The sequence below is a fragment of the Selaginella moellendorffii genome, unplaced genomic scaffold (genome assembly GCF_000143415.4).
Source record: "Selaginella moellendorffii unplaced genomic scaffold, v1.0 SELMOscaffold_70, whole genome shotgun sequence".
NCBI classification, from domain to species: Eukaryota; Viridiplantae; Streptophyta; class Lycopodiopsida; order Selaginellales; family Selaginellaceae; genus Selaginella; species Selaginella moellendorffii.
In genome coordinates, this window is record NW_003314331.1 from 174002 (window position 1) to 198692 (window position 24691).

The 24691-nt window shown below is 44.6% G+C and overlaps 5 protein-coding genes and 1 long non-coding RNA gene across 13 annotated transcripts in view; 3 read left to right on the forward strand and 3 right to left on the reverse strand.

Annotated features, from left to right (window-relative positions):
* LOC9640147 (pentatricopeptide repeat-containing protein At3g12770) overlaps positions 1 to 3911 on the reverse strand; it is a 6129-nt gene extending 2218 nt beyond the window's left edge. Inside the window, exons 1-7 of one of the 2 annotated variants that reach the window (XM_024659858.1) lie at positions 3765 to 3911; positions 3515 to 3662; positions 3348 to 3464; positions 3181 to 3294; positions 1019 to 3130; positions 857 to 948; positions 236 to 477 (exon numbers count right to left, since the gene is read on the reverse strand). In XM_024659858.1, the coding sequence (XP_024515626.1) occupies positions 1700 to 2761 (1062 nt within the window). In that variant the 5' untranslated portion in view covers positions 2762 to 3130; positions 3181 to 3294; positions 3348 to 3464; positions 3515 to 3662; positions 3765 to 3911 and the 3' untranslated portion in view covers positions 236 to 477; positions 857 to 948; positions 1019 to 1699. Of the gene's footprint in view, positions 1 to 235; positions 478 to 856; positions 949 to 1018; positions 3131 to 3180; positions 3295 to 3347; positions 3465 to 3514; positions 3663 to 3764 lie in introns of those variants that run through there. The other variant, XM_024659859.1, reaches the window with a different exon arrangement.
* A 763-nt stretch (positions 3912 to 4674) lies between these two features.
* On the forward strand, positions 4675 to 7936 carry LOC9640556 (subtilisin-like protease SBT4.10). Its single transcript, XM_024659857.1, has 10 exons — positions 4675 to 4844; positions 4964 to 5064; positions 5154 to 5318; positions 5375 to 5480; positions 5581 to 6076; positions 6126 to 6217; positions 6279 to 6527; positions 6582 to 6696; positions 6760 to 6952; positions 7017 to 7936. Exons 1-10 carry the CDS (start codon positions 4768 to 4770, stop codon positions 7598 to 7600), a joined length of 2178 nt encoding a protein of 725 aa, XP_024515625.1. The 5' UTR covers positions 4675 to 4767; the 3' UTR covers positions 7601 to 7936.
* An 89-nt stretch (positions 7937 to 8025) lies between these two features.
* On the forward strand, positions 8026 to 9764 carry LOC9640148. Of its 6 annotated transcripts, none has more exons than XR_002990270.1 (7): positions 8026 to 8132; positions 8182 to 8225; positions 8490 to 8874; positions 8936 to 9041; positions 9108 to 9197; positions 9275 to 9410; positions 9555 to 9764. It is a non-coding gene; the product is annotated as an uncharacterized LOC9640148 (long non-coding RNA). The 6 variants fall into 6 exon arrangements; XR_002990271.1 differs by having other exon boundaries at positions 8954 to 9041; XR_002990273.1 differs by having other exon boundaries at positions 8490 to 8764; positions 8912 to 9041; positions 9105 to 9197.
* A 3703-nt stretch (positions 9765 to 13467) lies between these two features.
* Positions 13468 to 15051, forward strand: LOC9640149. 2 transcript variants are annotated; one of them, XM_024659670.1, is made up of 4 exons: positions 13468 to 13966; positions 14033 to 14236; positions 14295 to 14543; positions 14610 to 15051. In XM_024659670.1, exons 1-4 carry the CDS (start codon positions 13535 to 13537, stop codon positions 14709 to 14711), a joined length of 987 nt encoding a protein of 328 aa, XP_024515438.1. In that variant the 5' UTR covers positions 13468 to 13534; the 3' UTR covers positions 14712 to 15051. The 2 variants fall into 2 exon arrangements, with proteins under 2 accessions (XP_024515438.1, XP_024515439.1); XM_024659671.1 differs by having other exon boundaries at positions 14617 to 15051.
* Positions 15052 to 20082: 5031 nt separating this feature from the next.
* LOC9640151 (DNA polymerase I) lies at positions 20083 to 23096 on the reverse strand. The gene is made up of 10 exons (XM_024659752.1): positions 23043 to 23096; positions 22493 to 22827; positions 22155 to 22340; positions 21872 to 22098; positions 21602 to 21812; positions 21432 to 21543; positions 21252 to 21377; positions 20880 to 21187; positions 20725 to 20815; positions 20083 to 20370 (listed from the first exon to the last, which is right to left on the reverse strand). The coding sequence occupies exons 1-6, from the start codon at positions 23094 to 23096 to the stop codon at positions 21438 to 21440; spliced, it is 1119 nt and encodes a 372-aa protein (XP_024515520.1). The 3' UTR covers positions 20083 to 20370; positions 20725 to 20815; positions 20880 to 21187; positions 21252 to 21377; positions 21432 to 21437.
* LOC112340759 lies at positions 22515 to 23961 on the reverse strand. Its single transcript, XM_024659712.1, has 5 exons — positions 23815 to 23961; positions 23565 to 23712; positions 23398 to 23514; positions 23231 to 23344; positions 22515 to 23180 (listed from the first exon to the last, which is right to left on the reverse strand). The coding sequence occupies exons 1-4, from the start codon at positions 23924 to 23926 to the stop codon at positions 23308 to 23310; spliced, it is 414 nt and encodes a 137-aa protein (XP_024515480.1). The 5' UTR covers positions 23927 to 23961; the 3' UTR covers positions 22515 to 23180; positions 23231 to 23307.
* Between the last annotated feature and the right edge of the window lie 730 nt (positions 23962 to 24691).

Consider the following 24691-nt stretch of genomic DNA (forward strand, 5'->3'; position numbering starts at 1 on the left):
ATGGTTTTACTGTCAGACTTGTTTTAAATTCACAATCCTCCACCATAAACTTGAAATCTTTAACTTGTGAATTACTGTCCACAGTAATATTGAATCATCTACTAATTTCTGTGAGATAATATCACGGTCATAACCAGAATCCCAAAAAACATTGATTTTCCTCTCCAACCCATGATCCCCAGATAGCCTTCCAAAAGTTTCTGCCATCAAACCCTAAATTCCCAAAATCCTAGAGTGTGGGAATTTATAAGCCGTCAACTCTTTCCCTTTTATTTGTTGCGTGTTCAACCCTACATCACAGCCAAGTCAAAAAGTTACTACACCACCAAAACTGAGTTTTTTCACCGTATCCGCAAACCTGGATCAAAAAGCTTTCTTTCGCTGTCAATGTTTTCACCTCGTTCTTCCATTTTTCTAACTTCCACTGGCTACGTTGATCCAAAGCACACCATCATCCACGTTCAAGCGCTCTCCTTCCTGTCGCAAATTCATGGATTGAACAAAGTTTGTACAAGCCAAGTGACGCAAATTTTACAAAAAACCAGACAACATGTCATTTTAAGCCTTTTGGACAGCCACTTCAAGAACTCACTCGCAAGAAGGGAAGCTCATTCGACACACGAAAAGTATGCAAGCCAAGCAAGACAGAAGAAAAACGAGAGGAAACACGAGCGTTTGTGGCTCTACCAACATGAGTGACATATCCATGGTAAGCTTGCGGAGCTGCTTGTTTAACAAGGCCACTGCTGGTTGGAAGGTCACAAAGGCATGTTGAGCGAGAAAATGATAAACATCGGGGGCCAATGGGACCAGAAACTTCCATGCTTTGCTGTAGGATTAGGCAACGATTACATACCTTTAAACCGCTTCCCCTCTCCTTGCTTTATCCTTGTTCTTCGCTGTTCTTCGCTTGTGTTCTGTTCCTTTCTCTTGAGTCCCCATGCCTTCCTGTTAAAAGAAGCATTAAATCGTTCCAACAACTGTTTCCTATGATGTTGGAGTTGTAAATCCGACTGACCTCGGGCATAGATGTTGGACGTGAGAGAGTACGCAGAGCCTGTTCCATCGTCGAGCTTGAGAACCGACTTGAAGGCCATCCTGCCAAGCTCCACATTTCTCCACTTGAGGCACGAACTTAAGAATGCCATCCACACCACCGCGTCCACCTTGCAAGGCCACGCTCTTTGAGCGCCTCGTTTTGAGAGAAAGAACTTCCCACCGATGCCTCTGTATCCAATCCAGCACTGCAAGCTTGTACGTGAATCTGCTGCCCGAAGTCCAGTGCTGCAAGGCTCAGCGCAGGCTTTGAGAGCAGCAACGTACGTCCGGTTACAAGCTTTTCTCGTGCAGCAACCGAGTGTAGAACTCCAGAGCTCGCTCGGGTTCTCCAAACCGACTATATCCCAAGATCAAGGGGCCTTTGATGCTGTGAAGACTTCCGCCGTGCTTTGACACTTGGTATACATATCCACCGAAAAGTAGTCATCCAGTTCGCAAATCCTTGCGGCTTGCAAGTGGAGAGCTCTGCCTTTCTCCAGCTATTTCTTCACAAGCTTGCGGTCTCCATTCTCTGCTAGAGTCGCAACAGCCTTAAATGCAGCAGTAGCAGTGACATGATCTGCCTTAACACCTTCCTCTTGCATGCTTTCGAACGATTGTAAGACGAGCTTGTGCTGGCCGCCGCAAGCATACCCCAGGATTATCCCCGTCCAAGTCGCACCACCATATCTTGGAAAACCACCCAAGCATCCACCATGCCTCCACACTTGGCGTACATGTCAACGAGAGCATTATGAACCGAGAGGTCTTCTCCGTCCACAAAAGCGAGAGCTCGAGCATGCACGGCCTTGCCTCTCTGCAAAGCCCGAAGCTTAACGACGCCTCCGTCGACAATCTGGCCCTGTTCCTTCTCAGCCAAGGTGACACAGGCCTTTAGTGCAGCAAGAACTGTGACACGATCTGGAGCGCAACCATTCTCGTCCATGCTAAAGAATATCTCAAGAGCTTGCTCGCCTTTGCCGTTCTGAGCATAACCAAGAGTGAGGCAGTTCCAAGAAACCACGTCTGGACGTTCAATACTGTCGAAGAAACTGCGAGACTCCACCATGCTCCCACAGTTGGCATAGAACTCCACAAGTGTGTTGGTCACTAAGATGTTTGAATAGTGCTCACCAGCTTCCAAGCGAACGGCCCTTCCTTTTTCGAAGCTCTGAATCTTCAAGACTTCCGTTTCTTCTTCACCATAAACAACTGATCGATCCATCGATGGGGGAACAAACATGCCACGAATGCGTGCCGGGGCATGGGCAAGTTCCTCGTCCGCAAGACGGCAACAAGCTTTCAGCGCTGCGATGAAAGTTAAAGCATCCGGTGGAGTGTCTCCACGACGCATTCGAGCATAGATATCGAGAGCTTCACCACCCTCGCCGCTGCTGGCATACCCGAGAATCATGCAGTTCCATGTCACCACACTACGATGGCTCATTCCTTCGAAAACTCGACGAGCCTCTGTCAAGCTCCCACATTTTGCGTAAAGATCAATCAAGGTGCTCGCGACGAAGAGATCCGAGTCTAAGCCAAGTTTTACTGCTTTCCTGTGAATCTCCCTGCTCCTCTCTAAGAATACCACCCGTTGACCATCCAAAGCCTGCCCGGAATCCTTCTCTATCAAGCTGGAACAAGCCTTGAGAGCACCAGGAACTGATACTCGATCCGGTTTGTACCCTTCGTCTCCCAGAGGAGCAAACAACTGTAGAGCCATTTCACCATTTCCACTCTGTGCATATCATATCCCTGTACGATCGAATTCCAGGAGACAACATCGCGATGCGGCATGCTGTCAAATGTTCCACGAGCATCTATCATGCTTCCGCATTTCGCGTACAGATCAAGCAGGATGTTGGCGACGATAATGTTTGAGAAGTCACCTGTCTCGGAAACATCCCTGTTCATTCTCCTGCCTAGTTGTAGATCTCTCATGCTTCTACATACCTTGAGAGCACCAACAACAATGCCAATGGCTGGTTTCAATCCCTGACGTTGCATTCGTCTGTACACTTCATTTGAAAGACCCTGAGGTTTCTGCAGAAGTGGACCAACCTTCGCTTCCATCAAGGACAGACTATGGATTCTACGAAGGCCGTAGTAAGAAACGATAAAGCGAGCTCAAAATTTTCATACCTTGAGCCTGATCAGTTCACCGCTGCTAAACAACCTGCAACGTTTCAAGTTCCTTCAATGCAGCAAGATCGCTTGACTTATCCCTCGACAAGCACCAGCTCTACGTCAATATCTCTGCAAGAAATATTAAAAAATGATCTGGATGTTAGAAACGAATAGCCCGATACCTCTGTTTAGACACGCTGCAGCATTTCAAGTTCTTTCTCCAGCCACTGCAATGCAGCAAGATCGTTTGACTCATCCTGGACAAGCACCACTCGAGAGGTAGCTCTACGTCAATATCTCTGAAAGAAAAAGGGAATAAGAAAATCACCTGAAAGAAATAGCCAGATACCTGCGTAAGGACAAAACTTCCAAGTTTTTCTCAAGCAACACGGAATGCTCCTTGAGAGCATCTTGCATGTATGGCTTCACAACCGTCCGAATTGCCGCTGCACTTACTAGATTTTCTAGCGAGCCGTGCTTCCTCATAAGTTTCAGAGCTGTAAAACCAGGCACACCGGGAACACCATCAGCAGCATACCCTAGCACAAGCGCTCACACACTCGCGACTCCAAGCTCAAGCACAAACGAGAATGACTTACAGTGAAAACGAGATGCCATCCGACTTGCTCCCGCAGTAGCAAAGCGGCCATCCGATGGAGCTCGCCGTGGCGCCACCAAGAACTGGGGATTCCGAGCTCGCCCTGGCGCCATTCTGAGCGGGAGCGCGCTGTGCGATCCAAGACGCGGCCGCCATGGACAATTGTACCCTAAATATTTTTAAAAATTTCTGTCGATGCTACATTCTTCCCTCCCAGAATCGAAATCCAGCCACTGGTGCGGCAGAAATCCGAGCGCAAGCTCCATCCGCGGCGGCGTTGGCTTGGAAATCGCTCGATCGAGAGAGAACTCTCGCGGCTAAGCGCCCGGACCAGGCAGTGGGAGAATGTAGGATGAAAGTCAGCCGCCTTGGATCAAATTCACAAAATGACAACAGATTGCCGCTCGATACATGGCCTCGCGCCCTTTCTTTCGACGATCTCACAGCACCACGTTGTGTACCTGACCAGCAAAAGCGAGGGAATTGTGCTCTTTGCCTCTAAGCCCGCGATAATCAGTATCCACGAAGCACCCGGATTCAGTAATAGCCCTTCAAATCAAAATCCTGTGAAGGTTGAGCTCAACTTTGGAGCAAGGCGAATGAAGCTATCCCAATGGATGAACGCAATCAAATTATAATTATCAGCTTATGATTCATAAATCAAACATTGTAATGATCATTCTTTTTAGAGACGACAAATCTAGCTGGTGGAGTTTCTCTGTAAGCAATAACTAGGACGCTGTTGGGACCAGCAAGTACAGAGACAGAATCGTTTCAATTTCTTTTGGTTGAGTGGGCAATATCAATTGTGGTCCAGCCAGCATATCCGATCCTCATTTCCACGCTATAAAACCCTACGTTCCAAACTCCATCGCCGCAGCACAATGGAATCATCCCATTCATTCAATAGCTACAGCCTCCTTATCTCTTCCTTGCTCTTGGCACTCTTCTTTTCATGCATTGCAACTCAATGTTCAGATGATCCAAAGGTGTACATTGTGTACATGGGTGCTGCTGATGAGCATCACAGCCACTTGCTGTCTAGCCACCACGCACAAATGCTCGCATCTGTCTCCAACAGGTGAAATCAGTCACAATGCATCCAAATGCCCAGCATATAAAATATCTATAGATTCTATAGCTGTTTGTGTTCTTTTGTGTTCTAATTATTATTTGCTTTTTTGTATTGTGCTGTGGCAGGAGTGTGGAATCAGCTATGGAAACTATTGTCCACAGCTACACCCGAGCCATCAATGGCTTTGCCGCAAAGATGCTCCCCAGTCAAGCATCTATGCTACAACGTAAATTCCACCACTTTCTCTGCTGTTTCATAACACATACATACACTGAAATTTCACATTTCATATGGTTTTCTCCATGAACTATATAGAGATGCCGGGCGTGGTTTCCGTGTTTGAGGACTACACAGTATCCCTCCAGACAACCCGTTCTATAAACTTCATAGGGCTGGAGGACGCATCCGGAAACACCGCAGCAAACTCGCTATGGAAGAAAACAATGGGCGAAAACATGATAATTGGCGTACTGGACTCGGGTATATGCCAATCCCCGATTCGAATCTTTCTTTAAATCTCCCGCATTTTCTTCTAGGTGTCTGGCCAGAGTCGGCGAGCTTCAGCGACGCCGGGCTGCCGGCTTCCCTTCCTGCGAAGTGGCACGGCAGCTGTGCGTCGAGCGCTTCCTTCACATGCAACAGGTAACGCGGATTAGATCTCTCGATCGATCGTTTCATCGAGTCGACGTAGGGATTGCTTCTTTTGTATTGCTGCTGAAGATTTCGCTGATGGCGCTTGCAGGAAAGTAATTGGCGCGCGGTACTATGGCTTTTCCGGCGGCAGACCCCTGAATCCTCGCGATGAAACTGGGCATGGATCTCATGTCTCCTCCATAGCAGCGGGAGCTCGTGTGCCGGGCGTTGACGACTTAGGGCTCGCCAGAGGCACCGCAAAGGGCGTCGCGCCCCAGGCTCGAATTGCCGTGTACAAGATCTGCTGGGCGGTGAAGTGCGCGGGAGCCGATGTTCTCAAGGGCTGGGACGATGCGATTGGCGATGGCGTGGACGTGATCAATTACTCGGTGGGAAGCTCAAATAGTCCCTACTGGTCTGACGTTGCCTCCATCGGTGGCTTCCATGCCGTGCGGAAAGGGGTCGTGGTGGTCGCAGCTGCTGCAAATGGTGGCATCGGTTGTGTTGTACAGAACACTGCGCCGTGGGTGACGACGGTCGCTGCGAGCACGATCGATCGACGCTTCCCGAGTAACGTCGTCCTGGGAGATGGTTCATTATACCAAGTAAGTTCTCTCCGCGAATTTTTCTTTCTTTTGCTCACTTCTTGTTCAGGGATCAAGCATCAACAATTTTAGTCTCGGCAATAGTTTCTATCCTCTGGTGAATGGAAGGGACATCCCTGCGCCCACGACATCACCCGAAAGGCAAGCTTGTATTGTTACTCTTTCTTGCTTGACTGGTTTTTCTCTTTCTCTCGTTGTGCAGTGCTATGGGCTGCTCGCCTGGAGCTCTTGATCCTGCCAAAGCCCAGGGAAAGATAGTTCTTTGCGGCCCTCCATCCGTGGATTTCAAAGATATCGCTGATGGATTGAAGGCTATTGGTGCAGTTGGGTTTATTATGGGAAACGATGCAGATGGCAAGGAGAGATTGCTGTCACTCAGATTCACGATGCCTGCTACTGAAGTTGGAAACACAGCTGCAAATTCTATTTCTTCCTACATCAAGTCAAGCAGGTAAATAAGTTTTGCTTTGAAAATTCGATTACTCGATCACGAGGTCTCTTGTAGGAATCCAACCGCAAAGATTATACCGCCAACAACAGTGATTAATCAGAAGCCATCGCCCATGATGGGAATCTTCTCTTGTAAAGGTCCCAACCCTGTTGTCTCAGACATTCTCAAGGTCTGTGCCATGCAGATTGTATATGTTCAGTGATTAACGGTGTTTGTGCGAGTGGAAAAACAGCCAGACGTAACAGCTCCAGGCGTGGACATCCTTGCCGCATGGTCAGAAGCAGCTGATAAGCCACCTCTCAAGTATAAGTTCGCCAGTGGAACATCAATGGCCAGTCCCCATGTTGCAGGCTTAAGCACACTTCTCAAATCCTTGCATTCTGATTGGAGTCCAGCAGCGATCAAGTCTGCGATCATGACCACAGGTATCTTAAAAGCTGCCGAGATTTTTTAGCATTGTAAACTTACAGTTCTAATCCATCACCACAGCTTACACGCAAGACAACACCGGGAAGACAATTCTCGACGGTGACTATGACGTCGCTGGTCCCTTCAACTATGGATCAGGACACATCAATCCGGTTGCAGCAGCGGATCCGGGGCTTGTTTACGATGCAGGAAAGCAGGACTACGTCGCTTTCTTGTGCAACATTGGCTTCTCGGCAGGACAGATCCAAGCTATGACTGGAGAACCTGGTAACTGTCCTGCCACCAGAGGCCGAGGCAGCGACTTAAACTACCCGTCAGTGACGCTCACCAATCTGGCCAGAGGGGCAGCAGTGACGAGAACTCTCACCAGTGTCAGCGATTCGCCAAGCACGTATAGCATTGGTATAACTCCACCGAGCGGGATCAGTGTTACTGCCAATCCAACGAGCTTGACGTTCAGCAAGAAGGGGGAACAAAAGACGTTCACGCTCAACTTCGTTGTGAACTATGATTTCCTGCCTCGACAGTACGTGTATGGTGAGTATGTGTGGTATGACAACACGCACACTGTTCGCAGCCCGATTGTGGTCAATGCGGTGAGTCGCCTTGCAATCGGGGAAGAGAAATTGGTTTCTGAGATTTAACGGAAGGTATCATGGTACTACTATATTTTCATGCTACAGGGAACAAAGGAAGTAATAAACATGATACGTATCAAATACTAAGCATAATGTTCCTTCAAACGGAAAAAGACTTTGAAGAACGGCAGAGAGGCTTTAAAAATTCTTTAAAGTCACAAAAAAATCGGAGCTGAGTTTTGAGATGTCAAAACCATTCTGCCAAAACTTACCAGGCCTCAATCGAAAGAGTGGAAGTTTTTCTCTCTGGCAGCGATTTTGACATGTCACTCAAAGCGGGATGTAATTCAGGACGATGCATGAGCTTTACATTTTCAAATTCCACTTCCCCATTCTCTGGCCTCTTGGAAACATGTGGTTCTTGTTTGTTTGTCACCAACTTCTACATAGATCATTATGTACCGTTGTAAAAACTATACATGTGGCATGTCATCCAGGTTAGGGTTTGTGCGATGGCGCTTTGGCGCGATCGATGGCGCGCTGTGGTGCTGGTGATGGCTGGAATGCGCATTCCTGATTGCATCGCGCTCGTCCTCTCGTTGGTATTGGATCTTTCTGCTGCTGTTGCTAATCGATTTTGGTACTAGGGAGCTCTCGGATCGGATTATCTGGATGTGATGTCGATTGCTAGGTAAGTTCCTCATGCCCTCAATCTCTCTAGGATTGCATGGAGTCAGTCTTGTGTGTGATGATTGTCGATCAATGCGTGCTTTTCCTTGCCTGTATTCTTCTTTTTCTTCGCATTCTTTGCCTCGGTTTGAGTTGAGGCTCGAGAAAGAGAGAGAGAGTTTTAAGAGAGTTCTTCTTGCCTTGATATATGATAGTGATTATCCAAATTCTCCAGTTGCTGAAGAGGTTAAAGTTTCGCTCACTCAATTAGTGATTTACATTCTAGTTGCAATGGTGCGAGGCAAGATGAGCAAACCTGGCAGCAATGGTGGCATCCACACCCATGCATGCCGATAATCCACTTTTCTCCTTGACGATTTGCTACTTGATCAAGGCTTTGGAAGCTAGCTAAGCTTTGGTTTCTTTCTCAGTGTACGCAATGTGTATTTGGACGAGCATGGCATTTAGCTACCTTGGAAGGAGTTTTGACAACGCCCTGAGATTGCTATCCGAGTCACTCTTGCTCTTAGCATGACTCGCTGGAAGTTCCTGGCTCTCACTGTAAGTTTTCTCTTGAGTTTTCCAGGCTCTTTTTGTTTTTTAGTGCTAGTGGAGATGCTGTACATGCGCCAGCAGCTCAACGCCATCTCCTGTGACATTGTTCGCCATTGGTATCAGATAGCTAACTTTACTCCCTTTTTTCTGCAGTTCTTGGTTGATGATCCATGGCAGCTTGTTTCTTTGGTGCAGAATTTATTGTCTCTCAAGGAAGGCTGAGATGCTGAAGTAAAGAAGGCATACCCGAGCAAAGGAGTCATTCCAGCCCGACTTTGATCCGGTAATGTTGCAGAACTATGACAAGCGTCTGTGATAGATGGTTTCCTGCATCCTCATGTTCTAGCAGCACAGTCGAATGCCTTTGCTGTCGGAGATGATGGAAGAAGAAGAGCCCGAGAAGGCCGAGCTTGAGAACAAACTCGTGAAGACTAGGAAAGTAAGTTCCTCTTGTGGAACTAGAGTTTGTTCTCTTTTCTCTCGTGGAACTATACTAAATCTCTCTCTTTGTCACAGCCACATCTACATGAATTGCAACACCAGCATGCATTGAGGAGAGATGTGGCCTCAACACCAAAGCCAAGGAAGCTCGGATAAACACCAAGTCTAACAGCGCTCAAGCCGGATTGACAGAAAGCAGTGGAGCTGCCAGGTACCATCAGCCTCAGTAGTGAAGCACTTCTCATGGCTCTAGCTTGCGGCTTCATCAACATGTAGTTCTTGAGAGGTACCTCTTTTCACTCTTCCTCGAAAATCCTTTCATAGTTGTGCTGATCCGTCACTTCCTTTTCTACAGGAACGCCTCTCTCAGTCTTTCCCAGAACAGATCAACCGAGCAGGCACTTGCCCAGCACCGCCAGCACCGCACCCCACCCAGCTGCCAGCCGCCAGCGCAGCACCGCAGCTCCATGCCGCCCCCGGATTAACAAGTCGAATTATAAGTTTAATTATAAGTCTAATTGTATTTGACTTAGCACAACTTCAATTATAACTCTCATTTTGAGCCAAAAAAGCTCCGTGTGATTATCCTAAGATTACTATGACATAGCCTTAGCTAGCATGAAACCATATACACACCATCTTAATCAGCACCCCTAATTACCTCTCACTCATACTAGATTTATTATAAAATCTTCTAGCATGCTTGTTTTCAGTATAAGCTGTATATCATATTGCAGCACCGATGTCTAAGTTGCCATCTTGGAAGTGCCACCCAGCTACAAACTTCCTTTGCAAGCAAGGCAACACTGTACCACAGAAACTACCTTAATCTCCACCACCATTAGTCTTGCACAAGATGGGCTCTTGCTACCTTTGCCTCTAATCATGATAGTGTGTGTGGATGCTACCAAATTTTGATCTTGATCAAGCAAGGGAGAGAGGTTAACAATTGTTCCCTACCAACTAGGCACCCATGACCCCCCAAAAACATGTATAATATAGAACTTCAGATAACTTAGTTGCTTTAACTGATAGCACATTCTTTTGTGCCACAGGGACCAAGAGTGATAAGAAAATCAATTTATGTTGTGGTCTCATGCCTCTAGTTCGCCATTGCAAGACCCCCAAAAAGATGTATTATTATTTCTTTAAGTGTTTAATATTGTGCTATGTTAGAATACGTTTTTCTCCTTTAAATCTCAAAAACCAGGTTTCTTCCCTACTTACACAGCGACTCACCACAATGTGAATGTTACTAATGCAATAATACTGATCCCTATCGAGCTATACCAATCCTGTACATGCTTAGTGAATCACTAACACTAGCGAGAGTTTTCATCACTATTCCAGATTGGTGAGTGTCACTGATAGATAGTTTAGGTTGGTTCCTTAGTCTCTAATGGCAGGACATGTCTCGGGTTTCTAATGCCCTACCAAGCCAATGTTGCATAAGAAAGTGTTATATTCCTTCTCTTCTGTGGCATAAACAAGCCCAGGTTGATGTGTTTACCTAGTGATTATATAGTTCTTAAACAATATACTTCAGTAGAGATTTAAATTAGGAGTTTCCCATCTACTTGCTTCAAGCACTCAAGAAATCTCTATAAATCCAAGCATAATATAACCCTTATATAGAATATCCTCACTCTAAGAATATTCTGGAATCTTACTCTCGCCTGGCAAAAAAAAACCATGACCTACAACTGTAAAAACTTGTGGCCAAAAAGTGAAAGCAAATGCCCAATAGAAGTAATTGGAGAAGGAAGAATAAAAGTAAAAAGGATAAAGGTGTGAAGTTTGAAGACGGAGGAGAAAATTTAATAATCAAATTAAACCCAAGATTCAAGAAGAAAAACAAGAGAAAAGTGAGAAAAAGAGAAGAACAACTAAGTAAACACAAAAGAAAGAAAAGAAAAACCAAGGTCTAGTGAAGAGATTTAGATCTAAATTACACTCTCCAAAGTTCTCAAACCTTTAAAAGTACCAAAATCTCCTTAAAGCTTTGAATAGTGGTAAGTGCAAAAAGTGGGAGGATATAAAAAATAGATGGAAAGGAAAGTGCCTCAAGGTGCTTGATCAAAAAGAATGTTAGCCACAAGGTGAGATAAAGAGCTCTCCAAAAAATGCCAACTGGATTGTATCAAAAGCTAGAAGTCTACAACAATATGCAGTGCAAGTTGGCAAATCTCTAATCTTCATCTATAGAACTGCTGTTAATTGGGAAAGCATGCCTAAAACAGATCTAGATGCCTTTTGCACTAGGCCCAACCAATCATTAAAAGACTTTGCTTCACTACTATAAGTATCAAAATATGGATAGAATTGTTGCTAGAACGTGGAGAAGAAAGAGATTCTCCTACTGAAACTTGGCTGAACGGTGGAGGCTGTCTCTGTAAAGACTCTGTGCCTATAAACCATTGTGTCAAGCTAAACTGTGGTACCTAATGAAAAGATGGAAAAGGCAACTACTGGACAGATGGGCAATGGTGTAAGATGTAAAGCCCAAGGGGAATCAGAACTTCGGAAAACTTGAGCTTCTGGACAAATAAAATCAATACCACCTCAAGAGCTACAACCCAAGCAAGAGGCTATTTCTAATGAACTTGTGACCTGGTGAAGAAAGAAAGAACAAAGATTGAAGTTGGGAGTTCAAAGTTGTTGTAAGTGTCCTATAGGTGTCCTAGGAACCTGCACCACTATCCCAAAAGTTGAATTGAGTGCAGTTGGATGATGAACCAAGGCGCTGATGAGAAGCTGAAGATGTCCTAAATGCATGAAGTGGTGTCTCCCCCGAAAGGTATATTACACACTAGCACGTCGAGATCACAAAGCTGGAGGAAACGTGCTCCACCTATTGTGCTGAGTAGAAGACAAGTGCCTATGTGCTCTCTAAGAGCTGGGAGTCTCACTAAGCAAGCACTGAAGGTGTGAACAGATCCTAGGATTCTTGTGTCCACCACCTTAGTCACTAAGCGGATAAATTGCTTTAAACAAGGCCTGAATATTGCTCCAAGTTGGAATAGAAAAACTTGCTGGAACCTTGTGGCATCCCTAGCTTTGTGAGCCCAAAACTCACATGCAACACATCCAAAGTCTCTGCTAATGGATGAAGAATGTCAAGAGGAGAGTCTCTTGAGAGTCACCATGAAGAGCTAGTGCAAAAAGCATAGGCAAAAAACTCTCCCCTTGTGATGGAAGCTCAAAAGTGTCCATATGTTAGTAAACAAGAGAACATAGGAGCACCAAAGCTGGCCTTAAGTGAAAACTCATTTGCAGTGCCAAATGCCTAGCAATAAAAGAAGATCATTGACTTCAAGAGAAAATAGTGTGCATCTGGCCTAGGGATCATCATAAAGTCTAGTATGAACACAACCTCAAATAAAAAGGTCATAGTCTCAAAAGAACTCTGGGTGGCATGACCTCCACATGAGTACTCTAAAGCTCTTCTACTGGCTATAGAAGAAAAATCATGCCTAGGTCAGTTGTTGTCTCCAAATCCTTTATAGTAGGCAATTGGGGAATCTACCAAATCTTTGGTATAAGCTCGGCCTCATCCTGCTCCTGCTCCTCTCGCTGCATCACGATTCTCGCACATCTTCTTCTCTGAAACAGCAAGATTTCAGCTCGCGAGCCAGAGATCGAGAGAGAAAGAGAGAATCTTTGCCAAGATTTCGAGTGTGAGGGAGAGATTGAGAGTGAGGGAGAGATATTTCGGGAGAGATTGCACGAAATTTCACCTTGCGCAGCTTGAGCCTTGGCCCTTTCCTTGTCCTGGCGCTGCCGTTGGGATTCACTGATCCCGCGACGTTCCTTCCTCGGCATTCTCCTCTTCCCCTTCTTCTCGTTGTCGGCTGCCCTCGTCGAGCTTTTGCCCGCCATCGCACTTCCTCCACACAAAAAACCCTCGCAACGAAGCAATGAAGAAGAAACGAATATTCATGTTTTTAAATTTATTCCCGCCCTCGCATACAAGATCCTAGCCGACCACGTGGCAAGGCGAGCGATGATGCCACAGTTCAAATGAATTACCATGCCAGCCGAGCATTACCATGGCGTTCTTTCTTTTTAATTTGACGGCGTAAGCTCTGGTGACTGCCCCGCATACACGATCGTCGCCGACCACGTGGCGAGGCCATGGTGGCCGTGGCAGCAGACCATTTCCAGGTTTAACGACTAACTGCTATAACATTGTCACGCGAACAGAGTGGCGGCAGCTCCGGCGGCGCAATGCTCTCGGGGTAGCGCGAGCATGATCCAACCATGGAAGCTCTCAATGGCGTCAAGAAGAGGCATTTCAGGGTAGAGGGTTTCCAGTGGCCCTTCTCGCGCGTGGCTATGGAGTGGAGGCCTGGCGCCGGCACCGCCAAGCGCAAGAAGATCTCCAGCGACATCAATGTCGCCACTCCTCCTCCTCCTCCTTTACTTCCTCACCCTTCCTCACTCCTCTCCCTCCGGCAGCTCAATCACTCACCACCACCGCACGATCCAAACTTTCTCCGCGCGCTCCAGGCCAATGCTCTTCGGACAATGTCGGTGAATGGGAAGGGCTTCCTATCGAATCCTTGGTCGAACAGGGCAGCTTGGTCCAGGGTCCAGAGCACGCTCGGGTCGAAGAAGGATCACGGTGGGGATTTGATGAACAAGAAGAGGCAGCTGGAGCTGTGGGACTTGGCGGGGTTCTCTCGTGAGAAGTTAAAGCTTCTCAATGAGATTGAGGTGCTCATCGACTCGGAGGAGAATGCTTTGAACATGGAAGCTTCTGCTAAGGTTGGTCGATGGCTCCTTCTTTCTTGAGTTTAGACCATCGTTTTATTTCTTCTTTCTTCTTTATAGGCCGCGGAAGGACGTCTTCGAAGCTTGCTGGATATCTGCGTATGCTCTCAATGCCAGGAGAATATAGAGAACAGGATAGCTCTACAAAGCGTGAGAACCAAAGGTTTGGACGATGGCAAGGTTATTTCAGCAAGAACGAATGTAGCGACTGCAAAGCAAGAGGATCAGACAGCACCAGCGCTGGAAGGTCCCAAAACCACGAAGGTGACACTTAGATATAGTTTTCTAGGTCGGAAGTATTGATTTGGTTGCGTGTTCTCAGCTTCCAGAATCTCTCGAAAAGGAAAGAGAGAAGGAGAGGCGCTTCTTTCTTGGAAATGTGAAAGAAGCCATGGAGCGTGACCGGGTTGCGCTTGACAACTTTCTGCAGAAGCAGAGGCTCAAGCATGAAGTGTCTAAGCAGAAACTTGGCGAGGTGAAGGGGAGCTTTCTTGGGAAGTATCTGAGCTTTCTTGACAACTCACTGGACGATGCTCTCCAAAAGGACGATTTAAGCGACAAGCACGACCAGGTTTTCAAGTCTTTTACGTGTTGCTTTATTTGATCTCGAGGTCTCACTTTAGATTTCCTGTGTTAGGATTCAGAAGGTTTGGAGGATCCTTCCAAACTTCGCAAGGATCAAACTCCTGAGCTGGAACGATCTTCTGAAAAGTCAGATGAAGTAACCGCGCGAACTTAACTTAGCTTTGCTGGCGCCGCCTTGTCTAGACACTAGAAAACGGAGGACATGCCTCGTAGTGAACTGAAGCCAATCCGGCAGCCAGATTGCGAGAAGGCTGGTAGACCGCTTAAACCGAATCGCCACGAGGAGTTTGCGGGAACCAAGGCTTAAGCACTTCCATAGGAGTTCTTGACAGAGAGATCAGGTGTCATGCTGCCAGGCTGCTAGGATTGTCTTCCAGACAACCTCTACACCCAAGACGTTTGATCGGCTTGGATCGAACGTAACAAGAAGAATACTCCAGGATTTTATGTGATCCAACACCTCCAGATGGTCAATGTGATCTTTCTTTCAGTAAGATATTTTTCTTCACTGGCTAGACTAGGCTCTCGCAACAATGGGGCGATCCGATGCTCGAAGAGGCTGACCGACGCAAATCCGCCGCCCCTATCTTCCATCGGATTAAGCTCTCTGTGCGACCGACGATGAGAATGGGAGCTCGAGAATGAGTCCAGTGTCAAGGTACGAGCTTGACCCCAGGGCAAGCTTTTCTACAATCGCGTTGGAACCTTCGTTCGAGAAAAATCTCGAGGTATGGAGACAGAGCAATTTCACCGCTAACTAAGGTTTGCGCCTAGATCAAACTATTCATAGCAAGCTCTTGTATGATTCCAGATCAAGTCCAATCTCGCCGAGAAACATTGACGAACTGCCGAGTTTTCTGTATCTCCGGAAGTTTACGAGGCAAACAGTTTTGTTTTAAATTTCAAATGAACGAATATACTTCGACTTGAGATGGCGGCGGGACATTTCCAGGTTTAACAACTAACTGCGAGTGGCAGCAGCTCCGGCAGCCTCGGTGGTAGCGCGAGCATGATCCGGCCATGGAAGCTCTCAATGGCGTCAAGAAGAGGCATTTCAGGGCAGAGGCTTTCCAGTGGCCCTTCTCGACCAAGCGCAAGAAGATCTCCAGGGACATCAATGTCGCTACTCCTTCTCCTCCTCCTTTACCTCCTCACCCTTCCTCACTCCTCCTCCCTTGCCCCCGGTACCAAACTTTCTCCGTGCGCTCCAGGCTAATGCTCTTCGGACAATGTCGGTGAATGGGAAGGGCTTCCTATCGAATCCTTGGTCGAACAGGGCAGCTTGGTCCAGGGTCCAGAGCACGCTCGGGTCGAAGAAGGATCATGGTGGGGATTTGATGAACAAGAAGAGGCAGCTGGAGCTGTGGGACTTCGTGGGGTTCTCTCGTGAGAAGTTAAAGCTTCTCAATGAGATTGAGGCGCTCATCGACTCGGAGGAGAATGCTTTGAACATGGAAGCTTCTGCTAAGGTTGGTTGAAGGCTCCTTCTTTCTTGAGTTTAGACCATCGTTTTATTTCTTCTTTCTTCTTTATAGGCCGCGGAAGGACGTCTTCGAAGCTTGCTGGATATCTGCGTATGCTCTCAATGCCAGGAGAATATAGAGAACAGGATAGCTCTACCGAAAAGTAAAGAGAGAAGGAGAGGCGCTTCGTTCTGGGAAATGTGAAAGAAGCTATGGAGCGTGACCGGGTTGCACTTGACAACTTTCTGCAGAAGCAGAGGCTCAAGCATGAAGCGTCTAAGCAGAAACTTAAACCCGAGAGGCTATTCGCGACGTATACGAATCGTGGCCAGAGCAAGCTGGTGGACTCGAGGAGCTTTGAGCGACGTTGGAACACGATCGAGGCATATCCCGGAATGATCATCATGGAGGCGCTTGAAAATTTTTGGAGCTCGTGCCCGAGTGTAACGGACTAATTTTTCCGATGCCAGAGAAAGATTGCATGTACTGGTGGTTTCTTAAGGTAAATTAGGGTACGTTCTTTGAATGCTGCGTGCTGCCAACCAACAATTGGAAAACTCGAGAAAGTTCTTTATTGCTATTCTCCTCGTATGGTGGAACCATGTGTAAGTTGTTGACTAGCAAAAGCCCTGCTGGTGAAATCCATAAAATTTGTAAGTTTAGGGTTTGATAGCAAAAGGCTTGAAAGATGAGAAGTTGGTGGATGAGTTTAATATTACTATTAACAGTAACTCAAAGTTTATGAGTGAAGTTATGAGAACTTTGACTGTATTACTAATGATTCTTGATTATAATATAATTTTGGGTTCACTTTGGATACATAAACACTACTTAGAGTTAGACTGCAGTGGCATAATAAATACTTTAACATTTGAGGACTACATATTGCCTCATGGGTGATTGCAACTTATCTAAGTCTAGAAAATACAAGAGAATAAATCAACATATACATGCTGTGGGAGAATCAATGATCAGAAAATCAGAATTGAAATAGATAATGGTTGTGCAAGTTCTGGAATACTTATCGGGAAACTCGGGGTTAAAGTAGTTCACGATTCCAAGTATTTTGCAGAAAGACTAACTCCATAAGTTCAAATGAAAGTTATGGAATTGGTATGTTATAATTAAACTTTTTAGAAAGAAGAAATTTTATTGGTCTAGAAGATTATAGAGAAACCATATTTCTTGGGATTGACTGGCTTCATAATCACTCAGCAATAATTAACTACAGGAATCATATTGTTACTTTTATATCCAAAGAGTTGGATTGTTGGTATAGATTTCAATACCCATCTGGTATATATGAAGCAAGTAAAGATAGATTTGGCAAAGAGATGAGTAGTTTGTGTTGGTGCTCATTTTGACCACAAATTTAATAAATACTTTTTTAGCACAGTCCATTTTGTTTGGTTTGTTTTGCATTACCAGATTATGGTCTTTTCATGCCTTTCCATTGTTGGTAATTCTTTTGAAGCACTATGAAAAGCAAGGGTGCAAGATGATACATTAATTATGGGAAGTTGACTACAAGATATATATGTAATTTGCTTTAGTATATGTGAAAGTTACCACAAAGGTGATATATACACGTTAGCTAGTAACTTGTTTTGGTATGTACATAGTATAATTCTGCCTCCTTGATCAAGTTATGATCAAGTTACGATGGAGCCAGAGATCACAAATCAGAGGTAACACTTAAGTAGTTTAGTAATTTTCAAAATAATGGTGCATGCCATATATAGACATGTATTTATTCCAACTCATAAGTTTGTATTTTATACATTTAGAAAAAAAGAAAACTATGTAGGAAAATTTGGATAAATTTTTGTCATAAGAAATACTCAATGAAATATTATAGTTGTTTCAAAGTCAATTTACTCTAATCTATGTTGGTGCTTAGTGTTAGACAATTTTAATAAATAATTTCAATTAAATATACCATGAATATCCAATAATATTTCAATCCAATGCTAAATAAAACACTAATAAAAATAACAATAATGTTAATATAAATAAGATATATAGGCACCTGGCGTTTAATTTGGGTAATATAAATGAAACCATAATTGTTTCAAATTACAAAATGAATAATCTTGTTTAATAGTGAGTATTATTTATAACTATAATATTATTTGGAAAATATAAATAATCATTCTCTTTCTGTTAAACTTTATACATATGTATAAATATATATGTTATATTTTTTAGTGAATAATTTATTTGTACTTTTCAATTTATCTAAATTTTTTGTTTTCATAAACAAACCTGTAGAAAGGTAGTGGATATATCTAAAATATGCTTGGATATTTTAAGATATTTTCTAACAGTTGTTATTCATTTGAATTAATCTGTAAACTTTCTTAAACACTTCTTAATATATTCTAGTTTATTCTACATTCAAATGGTTGATATTAAATAAGATTAATCTTGTGTCTATAAATTATCAATATCTTTATAATTATAAACGTTTCTTTGACCAAATGGATTAATAAATTACTATTAAGAAAATTAAGTATTATTGCATGCAACGTGCACCAAATTATTTGTTTGCTTAACCAAACCTATAAGGGGATAGTGATTATACCTAGAATATGCTTGGATATTCTAGGATATTCTACCATCTAACAGTTGTTATTCATTTAGACTAATCTTGTATCTCTAATTTATAAATATGTTTTTAGATTATAAATTTTTCTAAACACTTTCTAGTATATTCTAGTTTATTCTACTATGATTAATCTTGTGTTTATAAATTATCAACATGTTTATAATTATGAACTTTAATTGATCAATTGGATTAATTTATAGAAATAACACTACTATTAAACAAACTAAGCATTGAATGTAGCAATGTGTAGCAAATTATTTTTACTTATGATAATATTTATTCAAACAGAATCAAAATATAAAACAATTTATGTTATGACTCATGTCCAGAGACGTATATGACCACGAGAGAGGTCCCCTTGGTCCACAAAAGCCAGAGCTCAAGCATGCACGGCTTTGCCTTTAGAACTCAAAAACTCCAAGCTTAACAATGTATTGGTCAACAATCTGATCCTGTGCAGTAAGAATTGTGATGTGATTTGGAGAACCATTCTTATCCATCCTAAAGAATTGCTCCAGAGCTTGCTTGCCTTTGCCATAACCAAAACTGAGGCCCTTTTTTTTTGGTGGCACCAACATAAACTATCTGTCTCTGTAACAAATCTATCTTTACTGACTTCAAATACACCATTTGGATATTGAAGTCTATACCAGCAACCCAATTCACTAGATTTAAAAGTAACAATATGATTCCTGAAGTCAATTATTGCTGAGTGCTTCTTAAGCCAATTCATCCCCAAAAATATGGTATCTATATTCTCTTTTATACCAATAAAATCTGTACTTTCTGAAAAGCTTCCCATTTTATACGTTAAATTCTCAATTCCATAACCATCTTTCATTTGCACATCTGCAGTTAATCTTTTTGTAAAATACTTGTAATCACGAATTGCTTTGAGCCCAAGTTTCTTGAGAAGTTGAAGTGTTATAGCTGACCAATCAGAACCATTATCAAATGCAATTGTGATGTGATGATCATTGATTCTCCCACTGTATTCTGCATAATGAAAAGTAGTACATATATGTTGATTTATTTTCTTGTATTTTCTGCACTTATATAATTGGTAGTGATCATCAAGGGCACCATCAATCTCCTTGAGGCAATATATAGAATTATTGACCTCAAAAGTTAAACTGTTTATAGTGCCACTGCAGTCTAACTCTAAGCAATGTTGATGTATCCAAGGTGAACCCAAAATTATATCATGATCAAGAATCAATGGTTTTACAGTCAAACTTGTTCTAAATTCACAATCCTCCACCATAAACTTGAAATCTTTAACTTGTGAATTACTGTCCACAGTAATATTGAATTCATCTACTAATTTCTGTGAGATAATATCGCTGTCACAACCAGAATCCCAAAAAACATTGATTTTCCTCTCCAACCCATGATCCCCATATAGCCTTCCAAAAGTTTCTGCCATCAAACCCTAAATTCCCAAAATCCTAGAGTGTGGGAATTTATAAGCCGTCAACTCTTTCCCTTTTATTTGTTACGTGTTCAACCCTTTGAGCTCGAGAACATCCTCTTGTTAGCAACCAAGTGAACATCGATGTCCTTGTTGCGCCAAAAAGTAACCTCATCACCGAGACCGAGTGTTTCCAGTGTCCGCAAACCTGGAGATCACAGGATCATTTCTTTTGCTGTCAATGTTTTTACCTCGTTCTTCCATTTTCCTAACTTCCACTGGCTACGTTGATCCAAAGCACACCATCATCCACGTTCAAGCGCTCTCCTTCCTGTCGTGTAAGATGCAAATTCATGGATTAAACAAAGTTTCTACAAGACAAGTCACGCAAATTATCCAGACAACATGGCATTTTAAACCTTTTGGACAGCCAGAATAAGGGAAGCTCATTCGACACACGAAAAGTATGCAAGCCAAGCAAAACAGAAGAAAAACGAGAGGAAACACGAGCTTTTGTGGCTCTACCAACATGAGTGACAAATCCATGGTAAGCTTGCGGAGCTGCTTGTTTAACAAGGCCACTGCTGGTTGGAAGGCATGCTGAGCGAGAAAATGATGAACATTGGGGGCCAATGGGACCAGAAACTTCCATGCTTTGCTGTAGGATTACGCAACGATTACATACCTTTAAACCGCTTCCCCTCTCCTTGCTTTATCCTTGTTCTTCGCTGTTCTTGCTTGTGTTCTGCTCGTTTCTCTTGAGTCCCCATGCCTTCCTGTTAAAAAAAGCATTAAATCATTCCCACAACTGTTTCCCACGATGTTGTAAATCCGACTGACCTCGGGCATAGATGTTGGACGTGAGAGAGTACGCAGAGCCTGTTCCGTCGTCGAGCTTGAGAACCGACTTGAAGGCCATCCAGCCAAGCTCCACATCTCTCCACTTGAGGCACGAACTTAAGAATACACCAACGCGTCCGCCTTGCAAGGCCACGCTCTTTGAGCGCCTCGTTTTGAGCGAGAGAACTTCCCACCGATGCCTCTGTATCCAGCCATCGACCATCTAAAGCCTGCCCGGAATCCTCTCTATCAAGCTCTTGGTTTTTTCTGCGTTTTCTTCTGTGGCATAAGATACAAATGGGACCAACCTTTGTTTCCATCAAGGACAGATTATTAGTAAGAAATGATAAAGCGAGCTCATATTTTTCATACCTCGAGCCTGACCAGTTTGCCGCTGCTAAAAAACCTGCAACGTTTCAAGTTCCTTCTCCAGCCATTGGAATGCAGCAAGATCGCTTGACTTATCCCTCGACAAGCACCAGCTCTACGTCAATATCTCTGCAAGAAAATATATAAAAATCACCTGGATGCTAGAAACGAATAGCCAGATACCTCTCTTTAGACACGATGCAGCATTTCAAGTTCTTTCTCCAGCCACTGCAATGCAGCAAGATCGTTTGACTTATCCCTGCACCACTCAACTGGTAGCTCTACGTTAATATCTCTGCAAGAAAAAGGAAATAAGAAAATCACCTGGATGCTAGAAAAGAATAGCCAGTTACCTGCGTAAGGACAAAACTTCCATGTTTTTCTCAAGCAACACGGAATGCTCTTTGAGAGCATCTTGTATGTATGGCTTCCCAACCGCTCGAATTGCCGCTGCACTTAATATATTTTCTAGCGAGCCGTGCTTCCTCATAAGTTTCAGAGCTGTCTTCCGTCCAAAACCAGGCACACCGGGACCACCATCAGCAGCATCCCCTAGCAAGCATCCTTGGAAAGAAAAAAACAAGAAGAAATAATCAGCCAAACTTACGAAACTGGATATATACGAAGTCCCAATTCAATCCCAGGCTCGCGTTTGTGTTGTTCAACGTAATCCTTGACAGTGTGAAACGACCACCTCCGTAGATCCGCAAATGGAATCAGCAGCTCAACGTTTTCCGAAACGAGCTGCTTGAAATCTTTATCCGGGGATGCAAGACTGCTTTCAAACTCCTGTCTGTTTTCAAACTCCTGTCTGTAACTTGCCGAGCTAGTGTCGTAACGACGTCGTCCGCTTCAGCATTATCAACTAACCTGTCAGCAAAGAACTTGGAATTTTAGCTCATGGAAAAATGAAAGATCGAGGACATACGTCGAAGAAAGCATTGGAAACGAGAGAAACTCGCCTCTAAACCCCTTGTCCATTTGAAGCTCGGATCTAGAGGCTTGAATTTCCTCCTTCCAGCCTTGTAAGAAGGAAGAATTTTTCTCCTATAGTCATTCCCAAATTCGCCATCGAAAACCTGCGCTATGCTTCAACCAGGCGAAGAAGGAAAGGAAGGAGACGGTGAAGGAAGAGAAGATTGCCAAGAGCAAGATGGAAGAAGGAAGTATCCGGTGGAGTGTCTCCACGACGCATTCGAGCATAGATATCGAGAGCTTCACCACCCTCGCCGCTGCTGGCATACCCGAGAATCATGCAGTTCCATGTCACCACACTACGATGGCTCATTCCTTCGAAAACTCGACGAGCCTCTGTCAAGCTCCCACATTTTGCGTAAAGATCAATCAAGGTGCTCGCGACGAAGAGATCCGAGTCTAAGCCAAGTTTTACTGCTTTCCTGTGAATCTCCCTGCTCCTCTCTAAGAATACCACCCGTTGACCATCCAAAGCCTGCCCGGAATCCTTCTCTATCAAGCTGGAACAAGCCTTGAGAGCACCAAGAACTGATACTCGATCCGGTTTGTACCCTTCGTCTCCCAGAGGAGCAAACAACTGTAGAGCCATTTCACCATTTCCACTCTGTGCATATCATATCCCTGTACGATCGAATTCCAGGAGACAACATCGCGATGCGGCATGCTGTCAAATGTTCCACGAGCATCTATCATGCTTCCGCATTTCGCGTACAGATCAAGCAGGATGTTGGCGACGATAATGTTTGAGAAGTCACCTGTCTCGGAAACATCCCTGTTCATTCTCCTGCCTAGTTGTAGATCTCTCATGCTTCTACATACCTTGAGAGCACCAACAACAATGCCAATGGCTGGTTTCAATCCCTGACGTTGCATTCGTCTGTACACTTCATTTGAAAGACCCTGAGGTTTCTGCAGAAGTGGACCAACCTTCGCTCCATCAAGGACAGACTATGGATTCTACGAAGGCCGTAGTAAGAAACGATAAAGCGAGCTCAAAATTTTCATACCTTGAGCCTGATCAGTTCACCGCTGCTAAACAACCTGCAACGTTTCAAGTTCCTTCAATGCAGCAAGATCGCTTGACTTATCCCTCGACAAGCACCAGCTCTACGTCAATATCTCTGCAAGAAATATTAAAAAATGATCTGGATGTTAGAAACGAATAGCCCGATACCTCTGTTTAGACACGCTGCAGCATTTCAAGTTCTTTCTCCAGCCACTGCAATGCAGCAAGATCGTTTGACTCATCCTGGACAAGCACCACTCGAGAGGTAGCTCTACGTCAATATCTCTGAAAGAAAAAGGGAATAAGAAAATCACCTGAAAGAAATAGCCAGATACCTGCGTAAGGACAAAACTTCCAAGTTTTTCTCAAGCAACACGGAATGCTCCTTGAGAGCATCTTGCATGTATGGCTTCACAACCGTCCGAATTGCCGCTGCACTTACTAGATTTTCTAGCGAGCCGTGCTTCCTCATAAGTTTCAGAGCTGTAAAACCAGGCACACCGGGAACACCATCAGCAGCATACCCTAGCACAAGCGCTCACACACTCGCGACTCCAAGCTCAAGCACAAACGAGAATGACTTACAGTGAAAACGAGATGCCATCCGACTTGCTCCCGCAGTAGCAAAGCGGCCATCCGATGGAGCTCGCCGTGGCGCCACCAAGAACTGGGGATTCCGAGCTCGCCCTGGCGCCATTCTGAGCGGGAGCGCGCTGTGCGATCCAAGACGCGGCCGCCATGGACAATTGTACCCTAAATATTTTTAAAAATTTCTGTCGATGCTACATTCTTCCCTCCCAGAATCGAAATCCAGCCACTGGTGCGGCAGAAATCCGAGCGCAAGCTCCATCCGCGACGGCGTTGGCTTGGAAATCGCTCGATCGAGAGAGAACTCTCGCGGCTAAGCGCCCGGACCAGGCAGTGGGAGAATGGAGGATGAAAGTCAGCCGCCTTGGATCAAATTCACAAAATGACAACAGATTGCCGCTCGATACATGGCCTCGCGCCCTTTCTTTCGACGATCTCACAGCACCACGAGCTCGGCCTCATCCTGCTCCTGCTCCCCTCGCTGCATCACGATTCTTGGACGTCTTCTTCTCTGAAACAGCAAGATTTCAGCTCGCGAGCCAGAGATCGAGAGAGAAAGAGAGAATCTTTGCCAAGATTTCGAGTGTGAGGGAGAGATTGAGAGTGAGGGAGAGATATTTCGGGAGAGATTGCACGAAATTTCACCTTGCGCAGCTTGAGCCTTGGCCCTTTCCTTGTCCTGGCGCTGCCGTTGGGATTCACTGATCCCGCGACGTTCCTTCCTCGGCATTCTCATCTTCCCCTTCTTCTCGTTGTCGGCTGCCCTCGTCGAGCTTTTGCCCGCCATCGCACTTCCTCCACACAAAAAACCCTCGCAACGAAGCAATGAAGAAGAAACGAATATTCATGTTTTTAAATTTATTCCCGCCCTCGC